The sequence below is a fragment of the Schistocerca serialis genome, chromosome 3, assembly GCF_023864345.2.
Source record: "Schistocerca serialis cubense isolate TAMUIC-IGC-003099 chromosome 3, iqSchSeri2.2, whole genome shotgun sequence".
NCBI lineage: Eukaryota > Metazoa > Arthropoda > Insecta > Orthoptera > Acrididae > Schistocerca > Schistocerca serialis.
In genome coordinates this window covers 287,678,455-287,693,524 of record NC_064640.1, presented here as the reverse complement: position 1 = coordinate 287,693,524, position 15,070 = coordinate 287,678,455, and the positions used below count along the sequence as shown (strand labels likewise).

The following is a 15,070-nucleotide window of genomic DNA, read 5'->3' as shown; positions in this document are numbered from 1 at the left end:
GATAGCATGATCTATTTCCCTGACACGACCTCTTAGCAACAAATAATCCTGAGTTAATAACGAGCATCGAAACCGATTCAGGGATTTAGTGAACACAGGGTTGTCGTAGCGAGATTGAATATTGTAATCCCAAAATCCTCGAAAAATAGGCGAAAAATATACCAATTCAAAGAAGTAGATAAAAACTCACTTGACGCCTTCCTGAGAGACAATCTCCACTTATTCCAAATTAATAATATAAGTGTAGACCAGATGTGGCTTAAATTCAAAGAAATAGTATCGGCAGCAATTGAGAGATTTATATCAAATAAATTAACAAACGACAGAGCTGATCCTCCTTGGTACACAAAACGGGTTAGAACACTGTTGCAGAAACAACGAAACAGACATGCTAAATTTAAACAGATGCAAAATCCCCAAGATTGGCGATCTTCTACAGAAGCTCGAAATTTAGCGCGAACTTCAATGCGAGATGCTTATAACAGTTTCCACAACGAAACATTGTCTGCCAGAAAATCAAAAGAGATTCTGGTCGTATGTGAAGTATGTTAGCGGCAAGAAACAATCAATGCCTTCTCTGCGCGATAGCAATGGAGATACTATCGCAGACAGTGTTGCCAAAGCGTGTTACTAAACACAGCCTTGTGAAATGCCTTCACAAAAGAAGACGAAGTAAATATTCCAGAATTGGAATCGAGGACAGCTGCCAACATGAGTAACGTAGACGTAAATATCCTCGGAGTAGTGAAACAACTTAAATCACTTAATAAAAGCAAGTCTTCTGGTCCAGACTGTAAACCAATTAGGTTCCTTTTGGAGTATGCTGATGCGTTCTCTCCATACTTAACAAGCATATACAACCGTTCGCTCGACGAAAGATCCGTACCTAAAGACTGGAAAGTTACACAGGTCACACCAATATTCAAGAAAGAAATGTGTGTGTGAAATCTTATGGGACTTAACTGCTAAGGTCATCAGTCCCTAAGCTTACACACTACTTAACCTAAATTATCCTAAAGACAAACACACACACCCATGCCCGAGGGAGGACTCGAACCTCCGCCGTGATCAGCCGCACTGTCCACGACTGCAGCGCCTTAGACCGCCCGGCTAATCCCGCATTCAAGAAAGGTAGTAGGAGTTATCCACTAAATTACAGGCCCACATCGTTCACGTCGATATGCAGCAGGATTGTGGAACATATATTGTGTTCTAACATTATGAATTACCTCGAAGAAAACGGTCTATTGACACACAGTCAACAAGAGTTTAGAAAACATCGTTCCTGTGAAACACAACTAGCTCTTTATTCACGTGAAGTGTTGAGTGCTATTGACAAGGGATTTCAGATCGATTCCGTATTTCTGGATTTCCGGAAGGCTTTTGACACTGTACAACACAAGCGGCTCGTAGTGAAATTGCGTGCTTATGGAAGAATATCGTCTCAGTTATGTGACTGGATTTGTGATTTCCTGTCAGAGAGGTCACAGTTCGTAGTAACTGACGGAAAGTCATCGAGTAAAACAGAAGTGATTTCTGGCGTTCCCCAAGGTAGTGTTATAGGTCCTTTGCTGTTCCTTGTCTATATAAACGATTTGGGAGACCATCTGAGCAGCTGTCTGTGGTTGTTTGCAGACGACGCTGTCGTTTATCGACTAATAAAGTCATCAGAAGATCAGAACAAACTGCACAATGATTTAGAAAAGATATCTGAATGGTGCGAAAAGTGGCAGTTGACCTCAAATAACGAAAAGTGTGAGGTCATCCACACGAGTGCTAAAAGGAACTTGTTAAACTTCGGTTACACGATAAATCAGTCTAATCTAAAAGCCGTAAATTCAACTAAATACGTAGGTATTACAATTACGAATAACTTAAATTTGAAGGAACACACAGAAAATGTTGTGGTGAAGGCTAACCAAAGACTGTGTTTTATTGGCAGGACACTTAGAAAATGTAACAAACCTACTAAGGAGACTGCCTACACTACGCTTGTCCGTACTCTTTTAGAATACTGCTGCACGGAGTTGGATCCTTACCAGATAGGACCGACGGAGTACATCGAAAAAGTTCAAAGAAAGGCAGCACGTTTTGTATTATCGCGAAATATGGGAGAGAGTGTCACAGAAATGATACAGGATTTGGGTTGGAAGTCATTAAAAGAAAGGAGTTTTTCGTTGCTACGGAATCTTCTCACGAAATTCCAATCGCCAACTTTCTCCTCCGAATGCGAAAATATTTTGTTGACGCCGACCTACATAGGGAAGAACGTTCACCACAATAAAATAAGGGAAATCAGAGCTCGTACGGAGAGATATACAGGGTGTTACAAAAAGGTACTGCCAAACTTTCGGGAAACATTCCTCACACACAAAGAAAGAAAATATGTTATGTGGACATGTGTGGTGGAAACACTTACTTTCCATGTCAGAGCTCATTTTATTACTTCTCTTCAAATCACATTAATCATGGAATGGAAACGCACAGCAACAAAACGTACCAGCGTGACTTCAAACACTTTGTTACAGGAAATGTTCAAAATGTCCTCCGTTAGTTAGGATACATGCATCCACCCTCCGTCGCATGGAATCCCTGATGCGCTGACGCAGCCCTGGAGAATGGCGTATTGTATCACAGCCGTCCACAATACGAGCACGAAGAGTCTCTACATTTGGTACCGGGGTTGCGTAGACAAGAGCTTTCAAATGCCCCCATAAATGAAAGTCAAGAGGGTTGAGGTCAGGAGAGCTTGGAGGCCATGGAATAGGTCCACCTCTACCAATCCATCGGTCACCGAATCTGTTGTTGAGAAGCGTACGAACACTTCGACTAAAATGTGCAGGAGCTCCATCGTGCATGAACCACATGTTGTGTCGTACTTGTAAAGGCACATGTTCTAGCAGCACAGGTAGAGTATCCCGTATGAAATCATGATAACGTGCTCCATTGAGCGTAGGTGGAAGAACATGGGGCCCAATCAAGACATCACCAACAATGCCTGCCCAAACGTTCACAGAAAATCTGCGTAGATGACGTGATTGCACAATTGCGTGCGGATTCTCGTCAGCCCACACATGTTGATTGTGAAAATTTACAATTTGATCACGTTGGAATGAAGCCTCATCCGTAAAAAGAACATTTGCACTGAAATGAGGATTGACACATTGTTGGATGAACCGTTCGCAGAAGTGTACCCGTGGAGGCCAATCAGCTGCTGATAGTGCCTGCATACGCTGTTCATGGTACGGAAATAACTGGTTCTCCCGTAGCACTCTCCATACAGTGACGTGGTCAACGTTACCTTGTACAGCAGCAACTTCTCTGACGCTGACATTAGGGTTATCGTCGACTGCACGAAGAATTGCCTCGTCCATTGCAGGTGTCCTCGTCGTTCTAGGTCTTCCCCAGTCGCGAGTCATAGGGTGGAATGTTCCGTGCTCCCTAAGACGCCGATCAATTGCTTCGAACGTCTTCCTGTCGGGACACCTTCGTTCTGGAAATCTGTCTCGATACAAACGTACCGCGCCACGGCTATTGCCCCGTGCTAATCCATACATCAAATGGCCATCTGCCAACTCCGCATTTGTAAACATTGCACTGACTGCAAAACCACGTTCCTGATGAACACTAACCTGTTGATGCTACGTACTGATGTGCTTGATGCTAGTACTGTAGAGCAATGAGTCGCATGTCAACACAAGCACCGAAGTCAACATTACCTTCCTTCAATTGGGCCAACTGGCGGTGAATCGAGGAAATACAGTACATATTGACGAAACTAAAATGAACTCTAACATGGAAATTAAGCGTTTCCCGACACATGTCCACATAACATCTTTTCTTTATTTGTGTGTGAGGAATGTTTCCTGAAAGTTTGGCCGTACCTTTTTGTAACATCCTGTCGATGTTCATTCTTTCCGCGCGCTATACGAGATTGGAATAATAGAGAATTGTGAAGGTGGTTCGATGAACCCTCTGCCAGGCACTTAAATGTGATTTGCAGAGTATCCATGTAGATGTAGATATAGCAAGTTGTAGCTTAAGTTATTGTAATCATTACGAAGAGAGCATCAGCCCTTTGACAAAATGGCGGCGCTGAGCAGGGGGGCGGACAGTGGGGTGTGCTGGGTGAGTGGCGCCGAGATACAAAAGGGGCGGCGGTTGCTGCGTGCGCGCAGTGGTGGCGGTCCGCGCGCTGCTGCCGGGTGAGTCGCACGCCGCAATTGAGCGCTTCCGTTAGCACGCGTCAAATCTGTTTCCCCCACGCTGGCCCGTCAGCGCGAGTGCGCTGCCAGTCGCACGGCGTCGCCCTGCTGCCCGCGGCCAGTAGCGAGTACCCCGCTGGACTCCTCCATGTCCGACGAACGCAGCGCGCCAGCCGAGCCCGGCCCGCGCCCGCCGCGCCACAAGAGCCCGGCGCGCCGGGCCTGCGGCGGAATGCTCTCGCACGCTTCCGGATACCACCAGGTTTGACTCCACTTCCGCGCATTTTCTGCAAACCTTAGGGCGGCCGCCGCGACACCGCCGTTCCTCCTGCGCACCCACGCGAGTCGTGCGTCAGTGTTGCTGTACAGTGAAGATAGTGGCACAGCAATACGAAGAACGCGTTCGTGTGCAAATAACTATGTTATGGGCCGAGTATGCCTGTTTGTCCGTATTTACCGAGGATATCAGCTGCGCGAGAGCTCGTGGCGATGTCCACTGGCCGCCACGGTTTCGCTCTGTGGCGCCTACGTGCTAATATTACAATTAAATTAGCCACACACACGCCAAGAATATTATGTGACAACGGCAGAGGGAGAAATCCATATATCACATGCTAGCTTAGAGTCCGCTGCTTCGCTCGCGTAGACTGTGTGGTTTGGGCAGATATTTTTCGTTTTTCAATAATCGAATTTTTATGTTGCTCACAAATTACAACACCTTCTAAACTTTTCACGCCAATTAAGGCCGAAGAAGAATAGTCTTTGCCCAATTTACTTCTGACCAAAAAGCGATTATGGTAGCAGGAATTCAAGGTTTTCGTTAATCGTCACTTTTGCCTTCTTATGGCGATATTTCTATAGGAACTTTCATCTCCTAACAGGTATTTCTTTATATCTAACCGAGAACTGAAATACCAATTTTCGTAGATTTAGCTCTAAAAACTTTTAATGTAACGAAATATTTTCTTAAAAATTTTCACCCCTTATTTCATCTCCTTAGGGACTGAATTTCCAAAAACAGTGAAGCACGTGTTTCACTTTTATTTCTAACAGAGAGACCAACTACAATTTTTCATAGATTTAGGTTTGAAAATGCTTTCATAATGAAATAATCTCATAAAAATTATCATCCCCTAGTTCACACTATTAGGGCCTGAGTTTCTAAAAACAATGGAAAAAAGCATTTTTTATTTCTAACCGAAAAGTCAGATAACAGTTTTTATAGATGTACCTTAAAATGCTTAGTTGTTCTTTAATTGTGGTTTATTTAAAAAAATTACCCACTATTTTACACACTTAATGGTTAAGGTTCCAATAATTCTGAAACACGTATTTCTTTATTTCTGAGCGAGAAATCAAATACCAATTTTCGTAGGTCTAGTTTAAAAATTGCCATAATAGCGACGTTTCTCAAAAAACAGTCATCCCCTATTTCCCCCTCTTGGGGGTGGAATTTCGAAAAATTCCTTCTTAAACGACGCCTTAGAGTACAAGATTAACACCCTCTCCAAATTTTAAGTTTCTGTCCTTAGTGGTTTGGGCTGGTCAGCGATGAGCCAGTCAGTCAGGACATTTCCTTTATTATATACAGATTACGGGCGTCACCCTTTAAGGGGTTTTCACCATACTGCCCAGTTTTCAGGGGGAAAATCAGCTGTTAGCAATTTTGAAATAAAAATAACAGAACTTGTTAGGACTATGCGCAATATGATTGGGAGGCATTTTTTCTTTTTTTTTTTTTTTTTTTTTTGCACTTGCACTTTAATGAATAAAGCACTTAGATAAAACTGTGCGTATTTTAAAATGTTTGAAGTATACCTTGGAAGTAATTCTATTTCCTTAAAGCATGTTTTACACATTGCAAATGGGCACAGGAGATTTATTTACGTATTTTGTTCTCCTACTGTGTATTACTAGAAACTTTCTCCACAATGCCATACTGCCGGCTAAGATTATTGCCTCTACATTAGTAACAAAGCTCTCTTAAAAACTACGTACTCCCCTCAGTAAAACCAGTCGAACAACCAGGATAATTCCTAAGAAAAATAACCTTCGTCTGAAACAAGTCTGAGTGAAGGCACAGTGTCTCTTTAGAGCACGTTTGCCTAAAACGGTTTGCTGTGACGTTTTCATGCATGCTTTAAACTTACAACACTAAAGGAGGGGAAACTTTACATTGGCACTAAACCAACCGTAAATTTTACTACTCCATATTTTATTGAAAGGGAGTTATAATTTATAGTTTACGCACTTGTTAGTTATAGCTCTAAGGTCTTCAGTGTTATGTCACATGTAAAATAAGTACAAAATGTCTTGTTTTACACCCTATACTGACAATACCAGACTGGCCGGAATTGCGAATTGGTACCATGCGCAATTGTACATTTTAAGAGGGTTTACTAATCTAATGCTAATCTTGAAACCATTCAAATGCACCAGTGTGCTCAATCTTAGGTTTCCAGCTTCCACTACTAAGCTCAAAATAGGTTAGTCTTTCACAACAGGTGTTTCGCTACGTTTACTTTGTGCCATAATCCTATGGAGTGTATCGTGAAATTTTGTTCTGTTCCGTGTTTCTAAACAGTGCTTTGTTGCCCATGTGTATGCAGCTAATAGAGTCAAATTTTAGTGTCTTGAATAGAGTTGTACTCTACCAAAACTACGACTCCTTAGTTTTGTTGTAGCACATAAATGACGTAGTAAATGGTAGTATTATCGGTAGTATTGGTAGGGAAAGAAACGTGTCAGAGAAGAAATGGCAACCGAAGGCTTCTCTTTATTTCTGTTTGTTTGTTTTGTACATAATTAGAACCGGACATGGTTCAGTGTCAGTCAATTGTGAATTTTATATCCATACAGAATATAAATAGTATTTTATAAGTAAAAACATTAGCTGTTCCCGTAACTTTTGCTCTTCTATGTAACCAAAACAATTACTTTTGACGCAAGTACAGTTTACATGCACAAATAAAAAAAAAAATTTTTTGTGATGATTATTGGTGTTATTTCGTTCCCAATAGATCGTTCTTCAGCATGATCAAAAGCAAGAATTTTCTGTTGTAATTAATAGTTGCAAACGTTGTTTAGCAGTAACAGAAGCATGTTTTATATAAGCTCAACGAAGTATTAAAGCGATGCTTCATATTTTTTCGTTTGCATTTTTTAAAATGTTAACATTTACTGACGAAATTGCGTTTTCTAGCGCTGTATATAAATCTATAATTATTTTTTTTATTTTTACTACAATATCCCAATGTTTCACTTTGGGAATCAACAGTTTTCGAATAAAACCTGAATTAAACAACGAAAATTTCAATTTTGCTATAGATACTGTTTATTTATAAGTAACAGAGAGGAAGATAACTATGTAGAATAGAAATGTTTCGTAGGTGACGCGATCCTTTATAGAACCACACTCAGTTTCTAGACGGTTCACATCTTCTGGTTTGTAAGGGGAATACTGTAAGACACTGAAAGCATATTCAAACAATGCAATCGAAATGAGATGAAGCACGATAGGTATGCAACACACTTAATGTACAGGTAACGCGGTTATGATCTTAACTGACCGAAGGTACTAGGAAAGCTACCGCAGTCTACGCCTACTTACTTTTACAACTCTAATCTTGAGTAGTGTTGACTATGTTGCTCGGATATTGGTTCAAAAATTAAGGTGCATAGCATCTATTAGTGCTTAAATTTGTGAAACAGAACTTTACTAGACGCTAGTTTCTACTTATGTGAAAGTAAGACATTATATTAAAAATATGTGAGCGTACAATGCTATCTAGGTATCCCAGAGTTCATCACTGTTAAAGACGCCAACTTTTTTTAATACATCTTTATAATCTGACATTCTTCAAGAATGAGCTTCAGTCAGTAAAACTTCGACGTAACTGTCTGTTAATTACGCAAAAGACTGTGTTTTTTCCGAATAGAGAAAAGAATAAACAAGTAGAAATATCGCCGAAATTCTCTCAACAACTTCTCTCGTAAGACTTCCAGCTGTTGCTAGATTCCTATGTATTACCAGAATGTGCAATAAATCAACCCACATTATTATAAATATTAGCGTTCAGTATCATCGTTTCCTCTAAGAATATGCTAGATTTGGAGAATAAAATATAGAACTGTAAAGTAAATAATAGTCAGTGTGCTGAGATGGTTGAACAGATTCGTACATCTTAATAATCCCGTGCACAACAGTTTCAACAAAGTGTGTGCTACATGTTGACTCTAAATAAATCTACAGTATGTAGATAGTAGTTAAGTACTGATAATAAATGTGCCCGTTTAGTGTACAACAGAATGTTTCTGATAAGTGGACTTTTTACTTATTTAGTTTCTACCTGTTTTATGCATATAGTCTTCTGTGTCTGTAGCTTCTAGGAGCAACACAGCTTTGAAGGAGTGCTATTCAACACCTTTTCAGTGGACAGAGGTTTCACTGGATTCTTCTGTGTGTATACACCTAGGCTGACATCGTCTTGTCACATGTATGCGTGCACATTCGATAAAAACGCACAAAATTGATTTTCAGTTTCGAAAGGCAAGAAAAATCTGGACCATGGAATCAGCTGCCCCCATATACCTACTATAACTTATTGGTAGAGAAATGTTTCCGAAATTCTGGAGTCTGTATTTTAATATCTGTATCATTTACGAGCGAAATATTTGCATAACTGCAGTCCACCATTTAACTGTGAGCCTAATGAATTCTCCAAAGACAGACAAGTTTTCTGCTCTGGATAGTAACCGAAATACAAGAAACAGGACATCGCCAATTTACACCTTCGAATAAAAAGTGCATAACTGGGTTACATGTGGAGTTTTAGGCTTTGTACGGATACAACTACAGCAATATTATTTCGAAATGGTAATGTTCTTGATGTCTGACTGTAAGAGAAAAAATGGCGCCTATAAGCTCAGTTTCGAATTCAACACTTTCAGACGAGGGATGTATATCCTGGTGGTTAGTCGAAGTAGCTATTAGTCGTTCCCGTGTGCAGTCTAGAGGTGAACTCGGCCGATAAATTGCCCGGTTTTTAAGTAAGACTCTTCATCTTCCACGTATTTCTTGGAGATGGGATTACAAACAAAGTAACGCAAAAACGGATATAGGAACAATAAGTCTACACCGTTTTTGCCAATGTGAAAATTCTCTGTAGCCCTTATTCCAAGATCGGAAGAGAATTGAAGATTTCTGTTGTGAACCACGAGCTACATTCTCCCATCATCACTTCACAATGGATTTCTCTTACATTTTATGGCCTGAGAAAATAAATCTTAGAAAATCTGTTCGTTCTACTAGCTGTTGCATCGTGTACGCATGAGTTCCCTGAAACAGACAGGAAAATCAGCTTCGAGAAAGAGGCTGACATCACTCATTACCCTCACAAGCTAGTCATAGGGAAAAAGTAGGATGATTAAGTGCGAGCAGTGTTTAAGAACAGTAAAAATAATAAATTTTGTGAAAACTTGAATCCGTTCTTCCTTTCATATTTGAGTGATGGATAGCCCGCATAATAAATTAAGACTTCCTATTTACAGATTGTTCCTCAACTTTGTTAAGTACATTAAAAATACTTGTGATTTAGTTAAGTGAAATATAAGACGAAATTCTGAGACAGTGACTGCGATTGAGTGGTTGGCACGCAGTTAGAAAACAGTTTCACTTCCTCTCTCATGAGCACATAGTACTTACTTATTAACAAATTTAGAAGTTTACTTACTTCCGTCTAAAAGAGTTGTATTTTTTGCACACTTAACAGTTCTAGCAGCATTGTTTTAGCTTCATTCTAGTAAAAATTAAAGTTGTGAAGCAATTTTCTCCAAGCAGCACTCATGGTCTGTAGTTAATTCTCGGTGTATGAGCTACTCTATTTATCCTTAGAGATCGTTTCCGTGAAGTATTAACCACATATCTTATCAAGTAGAACATTGAAACTCATTCTGTTTTTTGTAGGTTGAGTTATAAGATTATTAAACAAGAAAGAAATAAGCGGCGGAAGTGAAAGAGTATATCACGTACGCTTAAGTTTTTGAATCAAAGATAGATATTGTTTAGCGATATTACTATATCTCTAGCGTCAGGGTGCAGCCTAAAAAGAAAAATTGTTCTGCATAACCGGAGCAGCGCTTGGGTCCATTTCAAAACCGCAAGCTGTGGTGAACAGGAGCTAAACCGACCTGGACGAATTGAATGTATTATATACGTTTTTAGGCGTTTGTCAGACAGAGCCTTGACTTTTATTCTATAGACTGTGTTTATTATCAGAATATTACAATTATCACCTCAGGAAATAAAATTTGCTCCTGTCATTGGTAAATATTACAAAGTATTGTCTCCCTCTGATAATAGTGAAAGGAAGACAATAGGAAATAAGGAGTGTAATCATATGGATCAGAGAGATATACTCATAGAAAAACATATATGGTTCACGATTAACCATATAAGGAAGTATACTTTTAGTCCCAGGATAAAGTAAACGCAGTAGGAAATATTTGGTTACGTATTATGAAAACGCGTTTACTGCAGAATGACTGCTGACAGCTCTTTCAAAACAAAGCTGTTGCTCTTCTGATGAGGAGGCACTTCAGACTTCGATATTTCACTCGATGAGAACCTAATTACACATACATGTTTAGTTTTGGGAGCAGGTAAGATATTGAGCACAGAAATGATTATTGACGAGTAAAGGTTAAGGTATCTACCTTATTACATGGTGCATGTAAATAAACATCTTTTTCTTGACCATTCGGAGCTCATCAACATCTAATGATAACACCCGAACTCACAGGTATTTGTAGGAGTATGACTTGTTACAGTTTTTATAGTGTGTAAAGATAAGCTACGCTGGTGAACTCCAGTTAATAACTGAGACCGATCTTTCTTACTTAAATTACTGAATTATTTACTAGTACAAAAGAACAAGTAACGAGTTTCTTTGATACCTACAGCTGTTGTGAAATTCGGAATATGTTTCTCTGTATTAAAATTCTCAAAAATTTACGGTGCATTTCTGAAGACTATCGTGAAGCGAATTCTCTTTAAGTTCTTCTCTGACGTTAATAGATACACAAATGAGATGAATCCAACGAAGCAGCATAGAGGAAACTTGAAACTATGCCGGGTTCCTAGCGAGGACACTAAATGTTATTAATCGGTAAAAACGCAAAAAACTCGTAAGTGACGCTATATGTTTCTAGTACAAGGAGAATAGAAATCTTAGATATTGTAACTGTGTTGCTTCACAAATACCGAATGACGGTACGGGAATGATTGCATTACACATTACTTTGTGTTAATCTAGTATGAGGTAGTCACGCACGTAAAGTAAAATTGGGTAAAACAGAATAAAAAGTTTTCTAATAACATTACATGATCGTTAGATTGTTGCAGAAACAATTTCAGTGATTAAAATTACACATTGCTACGTCCTTTCGTAGCTTCGTGATACTTAATACATAATTCATCCGCGAAACATTCAATGATGATACTAATATAGCGCCCCATTCTTGCATACCAACTTTTATTTATTTATATATTTTTTGTTTTTGGCCTGTAGTCACTTTGTTCTGCTACCATTTTATTTATTTATACAGGTTCCCTTACCTCTATTGGTTCGTTTAATTAAGATTTTAACTTTTTGTAGTATTTTATCAAATCTTTCTGTATTAAATTTGTCATCTTCAAACATATCCCGATTTTCGCAATTTCTCACCGTTTCAAACTTCCATCTTCCGAGCTTTATACAAACATACCTAAAGAACGAATCGTTCTTTCTTATTTCATTCATTTTCTTCCTTTTTCTGAGGAACGCCCCAGACACATACACGATTGTTGCCTTCTCATTTCTTGAGAGATGGGCTAGTGTAATGACACACGTTATAAATACAAAATTGGCGAGGGAAAACTTTTTCATGAAACATACATGGGTGTAGATTTCCAACATGCTGAAATTTGGGCACTAAGTTACTTTAGTAATAAAATAGATATTTTAACGTATGTAGAATAAAGTACCACGTAAAATGTTATAAGTAGATTGAAGTGGGAAACCACAAAATAAAGAGAATCTCAACACACGAACGAATAGATTCTTGGTGAAGTGCGTATTAACTCGTTTATAATCACCCAATTTCAATAACAAAGGTTGCGTACAGGGCTGAAAGAGAAAACCAAATCTACGTATGCAGTGATAGAGGAAATGGCAAATATATTAATAAATTGATACACATAAAGACAAAGGCAAAGATAAGAACTTTAAACAATATTTCTTTCAGCTTTCCGAAGACTACTACTCGTACTTAAGTAGTTATTATCTAGTCCTTCAGGAGGTGTCAATGTACTCCGAGGCATCGACACCAAATAAACTTTCGCAGTTAATCTATCAGTACTTTATGCGATTCGTGTATACCGGCTCAATCAACTCATCACAAATGGGATAACCTGAAAATAAACGTAACATAGGAATTACGACACTTTCAATAGTTTTTGGAAAATATCAACTTATTACGGTGGCTTTTTGAGTCAGTAAGATATTTAGCTAGTTCATAGCGTTCTTCCGTGCCTACACTTCGATTCTGTTACCAAATTTATTCGCTTCTGCTCCCATATCACTCTCATAATGTAAAGGAAAGTGAGATAATGTTTTTTCCACCAGGTAGTTCTTAAATGAGACACATAATGTGTACTGAAAAATATTTCCAGGGATTTTTAAAAACAATAATACTATGTATTTAGCGGCGAGACTTTCGTAAGAATAGTATCGCCTTAATTCCGACGTTACCATTTTATGATCACTGAATCTTTGTTACAGTCTCAGAATGAATGAATAGACCACTGAAAATCCTCAAGCGTATTCACAAGTCAAATTGATTTTCTCTTTCGACCCAACCTGGTATGATTCACATGTAATCCAAAATAGGCAAAGCAATATATTCTATAGAGTAGATATACTAGCACCATTCACGTTGTCTTGGATGGAAAACCATCCACAAAAAGGAGCAATGTGGGGTGTGCCTCAGGGATGCGTTTTAGAGCCATCACTGTTTCTACTATACATTCAGGACTTAACACATAGTTTTAGTTATGAGCTTAAACTTACCGATAATTATATGGCTTTCTAATAAAATTACTACTCTTTCAGATGGCCAGTAACAACTAGATCTGTAGCACATAAGCCACTGTCTACTGTGTAGAATGTGGGACATAGTGCCTTAAAATTTGGAAACCCTCGCCCCTCCACACTCTTTTCCTATTTCCACTCGAATTGCGATGGTGTGCAGGTAGATTCACTGTCAGTAGTCATCTATAGAGTCCCTTTTCAGATTTGTTGTCGTGGTCATTACGTGGAATGTGTGTGCGAGAATATAACATACACTCCTGGAAATTGAAATAAGAACACCGTGAATTCATTGTCCCAGGAAGGGGAAACTTTATTGACACATTCCTGGGGTCAGATACATCACATGATCACACTGACAGAACCACAGGCACATAGACACAGGCAACAGAGCATGCACAATGTCGGCACTAGTACAGTGTATATCCACCTTTCGCAGCAATGCAGGCTGCTATTCTCCCATGGAGACGATCGTAGAGATGCTGGATGTAGTCCTGTGGAACGGCTTGCCATGCCATTTCCACCTGGCGCCTCAGTTGGACCAGCGTTCGTGCTGGACGTGCAGACCGCGTGAGACGACGCTTCATCCAGTCCCAAACATGCTCAATGGGGGACAGATCCGGAGATCTTGCTGGCCAGTGTACTTGACTTACACCTTCTAGAGCACATTGGGTGGCACGGGATACATGCGGACGTGCATTGTCCTGTTGGAACAGCAAGTTCCCTTGCCGGTCTAGGAATGGTAGAACGATGGGTTCGATGACGGTTTGGATGTACCGTGCACTATTCAGTGTCCCCTCGACGATCACCAGTGGTGTACGGCCAGTGTAGGAGATCGCTCCCCACACCATGATGCCGGGTGTTGGCCCTGTGTGCCTCGGTCGTATGCAGTCCTGATTGTGGCGCTCACCTGCACGGCGCCAAACACGCATACGACCATCATTGGCACCAAGGCAGAAGCGACTCTCATCGCTGAAGACGACACGTCTCCATTCGTCCCTCCATTCACGCCTGTCGCGACACCACTGGAGGCGGGCTGCACGATATTGGGGCGTGAGCGGAAGACGGCCTAACGGTGTGCGGGACCGTAGCCCAGCTTCATGGAGACGGTTGCGAATGGTCCTCGCCGATACCCCAGGAGCAACAGTGTCCCTAATTTGCTGGGAAGTGGCGGTGCGGTCCCCTACGGCACTGCATAGGATCCTACGGTCTTGGCGTGCATCCGTGCGTCGCTGCGGTCCGGTCCCAGGTCGACGGGCACGTGCACCTTCCGCCGACCACTGGCGACAACATCGATGTACTGTGGAGACCTCACGCCCCACGTGTTGAGCAATTCGGCGGTACGTCCACCCGGCCTCCCGCATGCCCACTATACGCCCTCGCTCAAAGTCCGTCAACTGCACATACGGTTCACGTCCACGCTGTCGCGGCATGCTACCAGTGTTAAAGACTGCGATGGAGCTCGGTATGCCACGGCAAACTGGCTGACACTGACGGCGGCGGTGCACAAATGCTGCGCAGCTAGCGCCATTCGACGGCCAACACCGCGGTTCCTGGTGTGTCCGCTGTGCCGTGCGTGTGATCATTGCTTGTACAGCCCTCTCGCAGTGTCCGGAGCAAGTATGGTGGGTCTGACACAACGGTGTCAATGTGTTCTTTTTTCCATTTCCAGGAGTGTATTTCTTGGCTCGACATGTATAGACCACTTTCGTGATTTTAAAAGAAATCATTTCCAGGAAG

At 40.7% G+C, this 15,070-nt stretch overlaps 1 protein-coding gene across 1 annotated transcript in view; it reads left to right on the top strand.

The window, feature by feature from the left end:
- The first annotated feature begins 4,197 nt into the window (after positions 1-4,197).
- Positions 4,198-15,070, top strand: part of LOC126471590 (ETS-related transcription factor Elf-1-like) — a 163,277-nt gene continuing 152,404 nt past the window's right edge. The window contains exon 1 of the mRNA XM_050099826.1: positions 4,198-4,467. Coding sequence (XP_049955783.1) covers positions 4,354-4,467 — 114 coding nt within the window. The 5' untranslated portion in view covers positions 4,198-4,353. The remainder of the gene's footprint in view (positions 4,468-15,070) is intronic.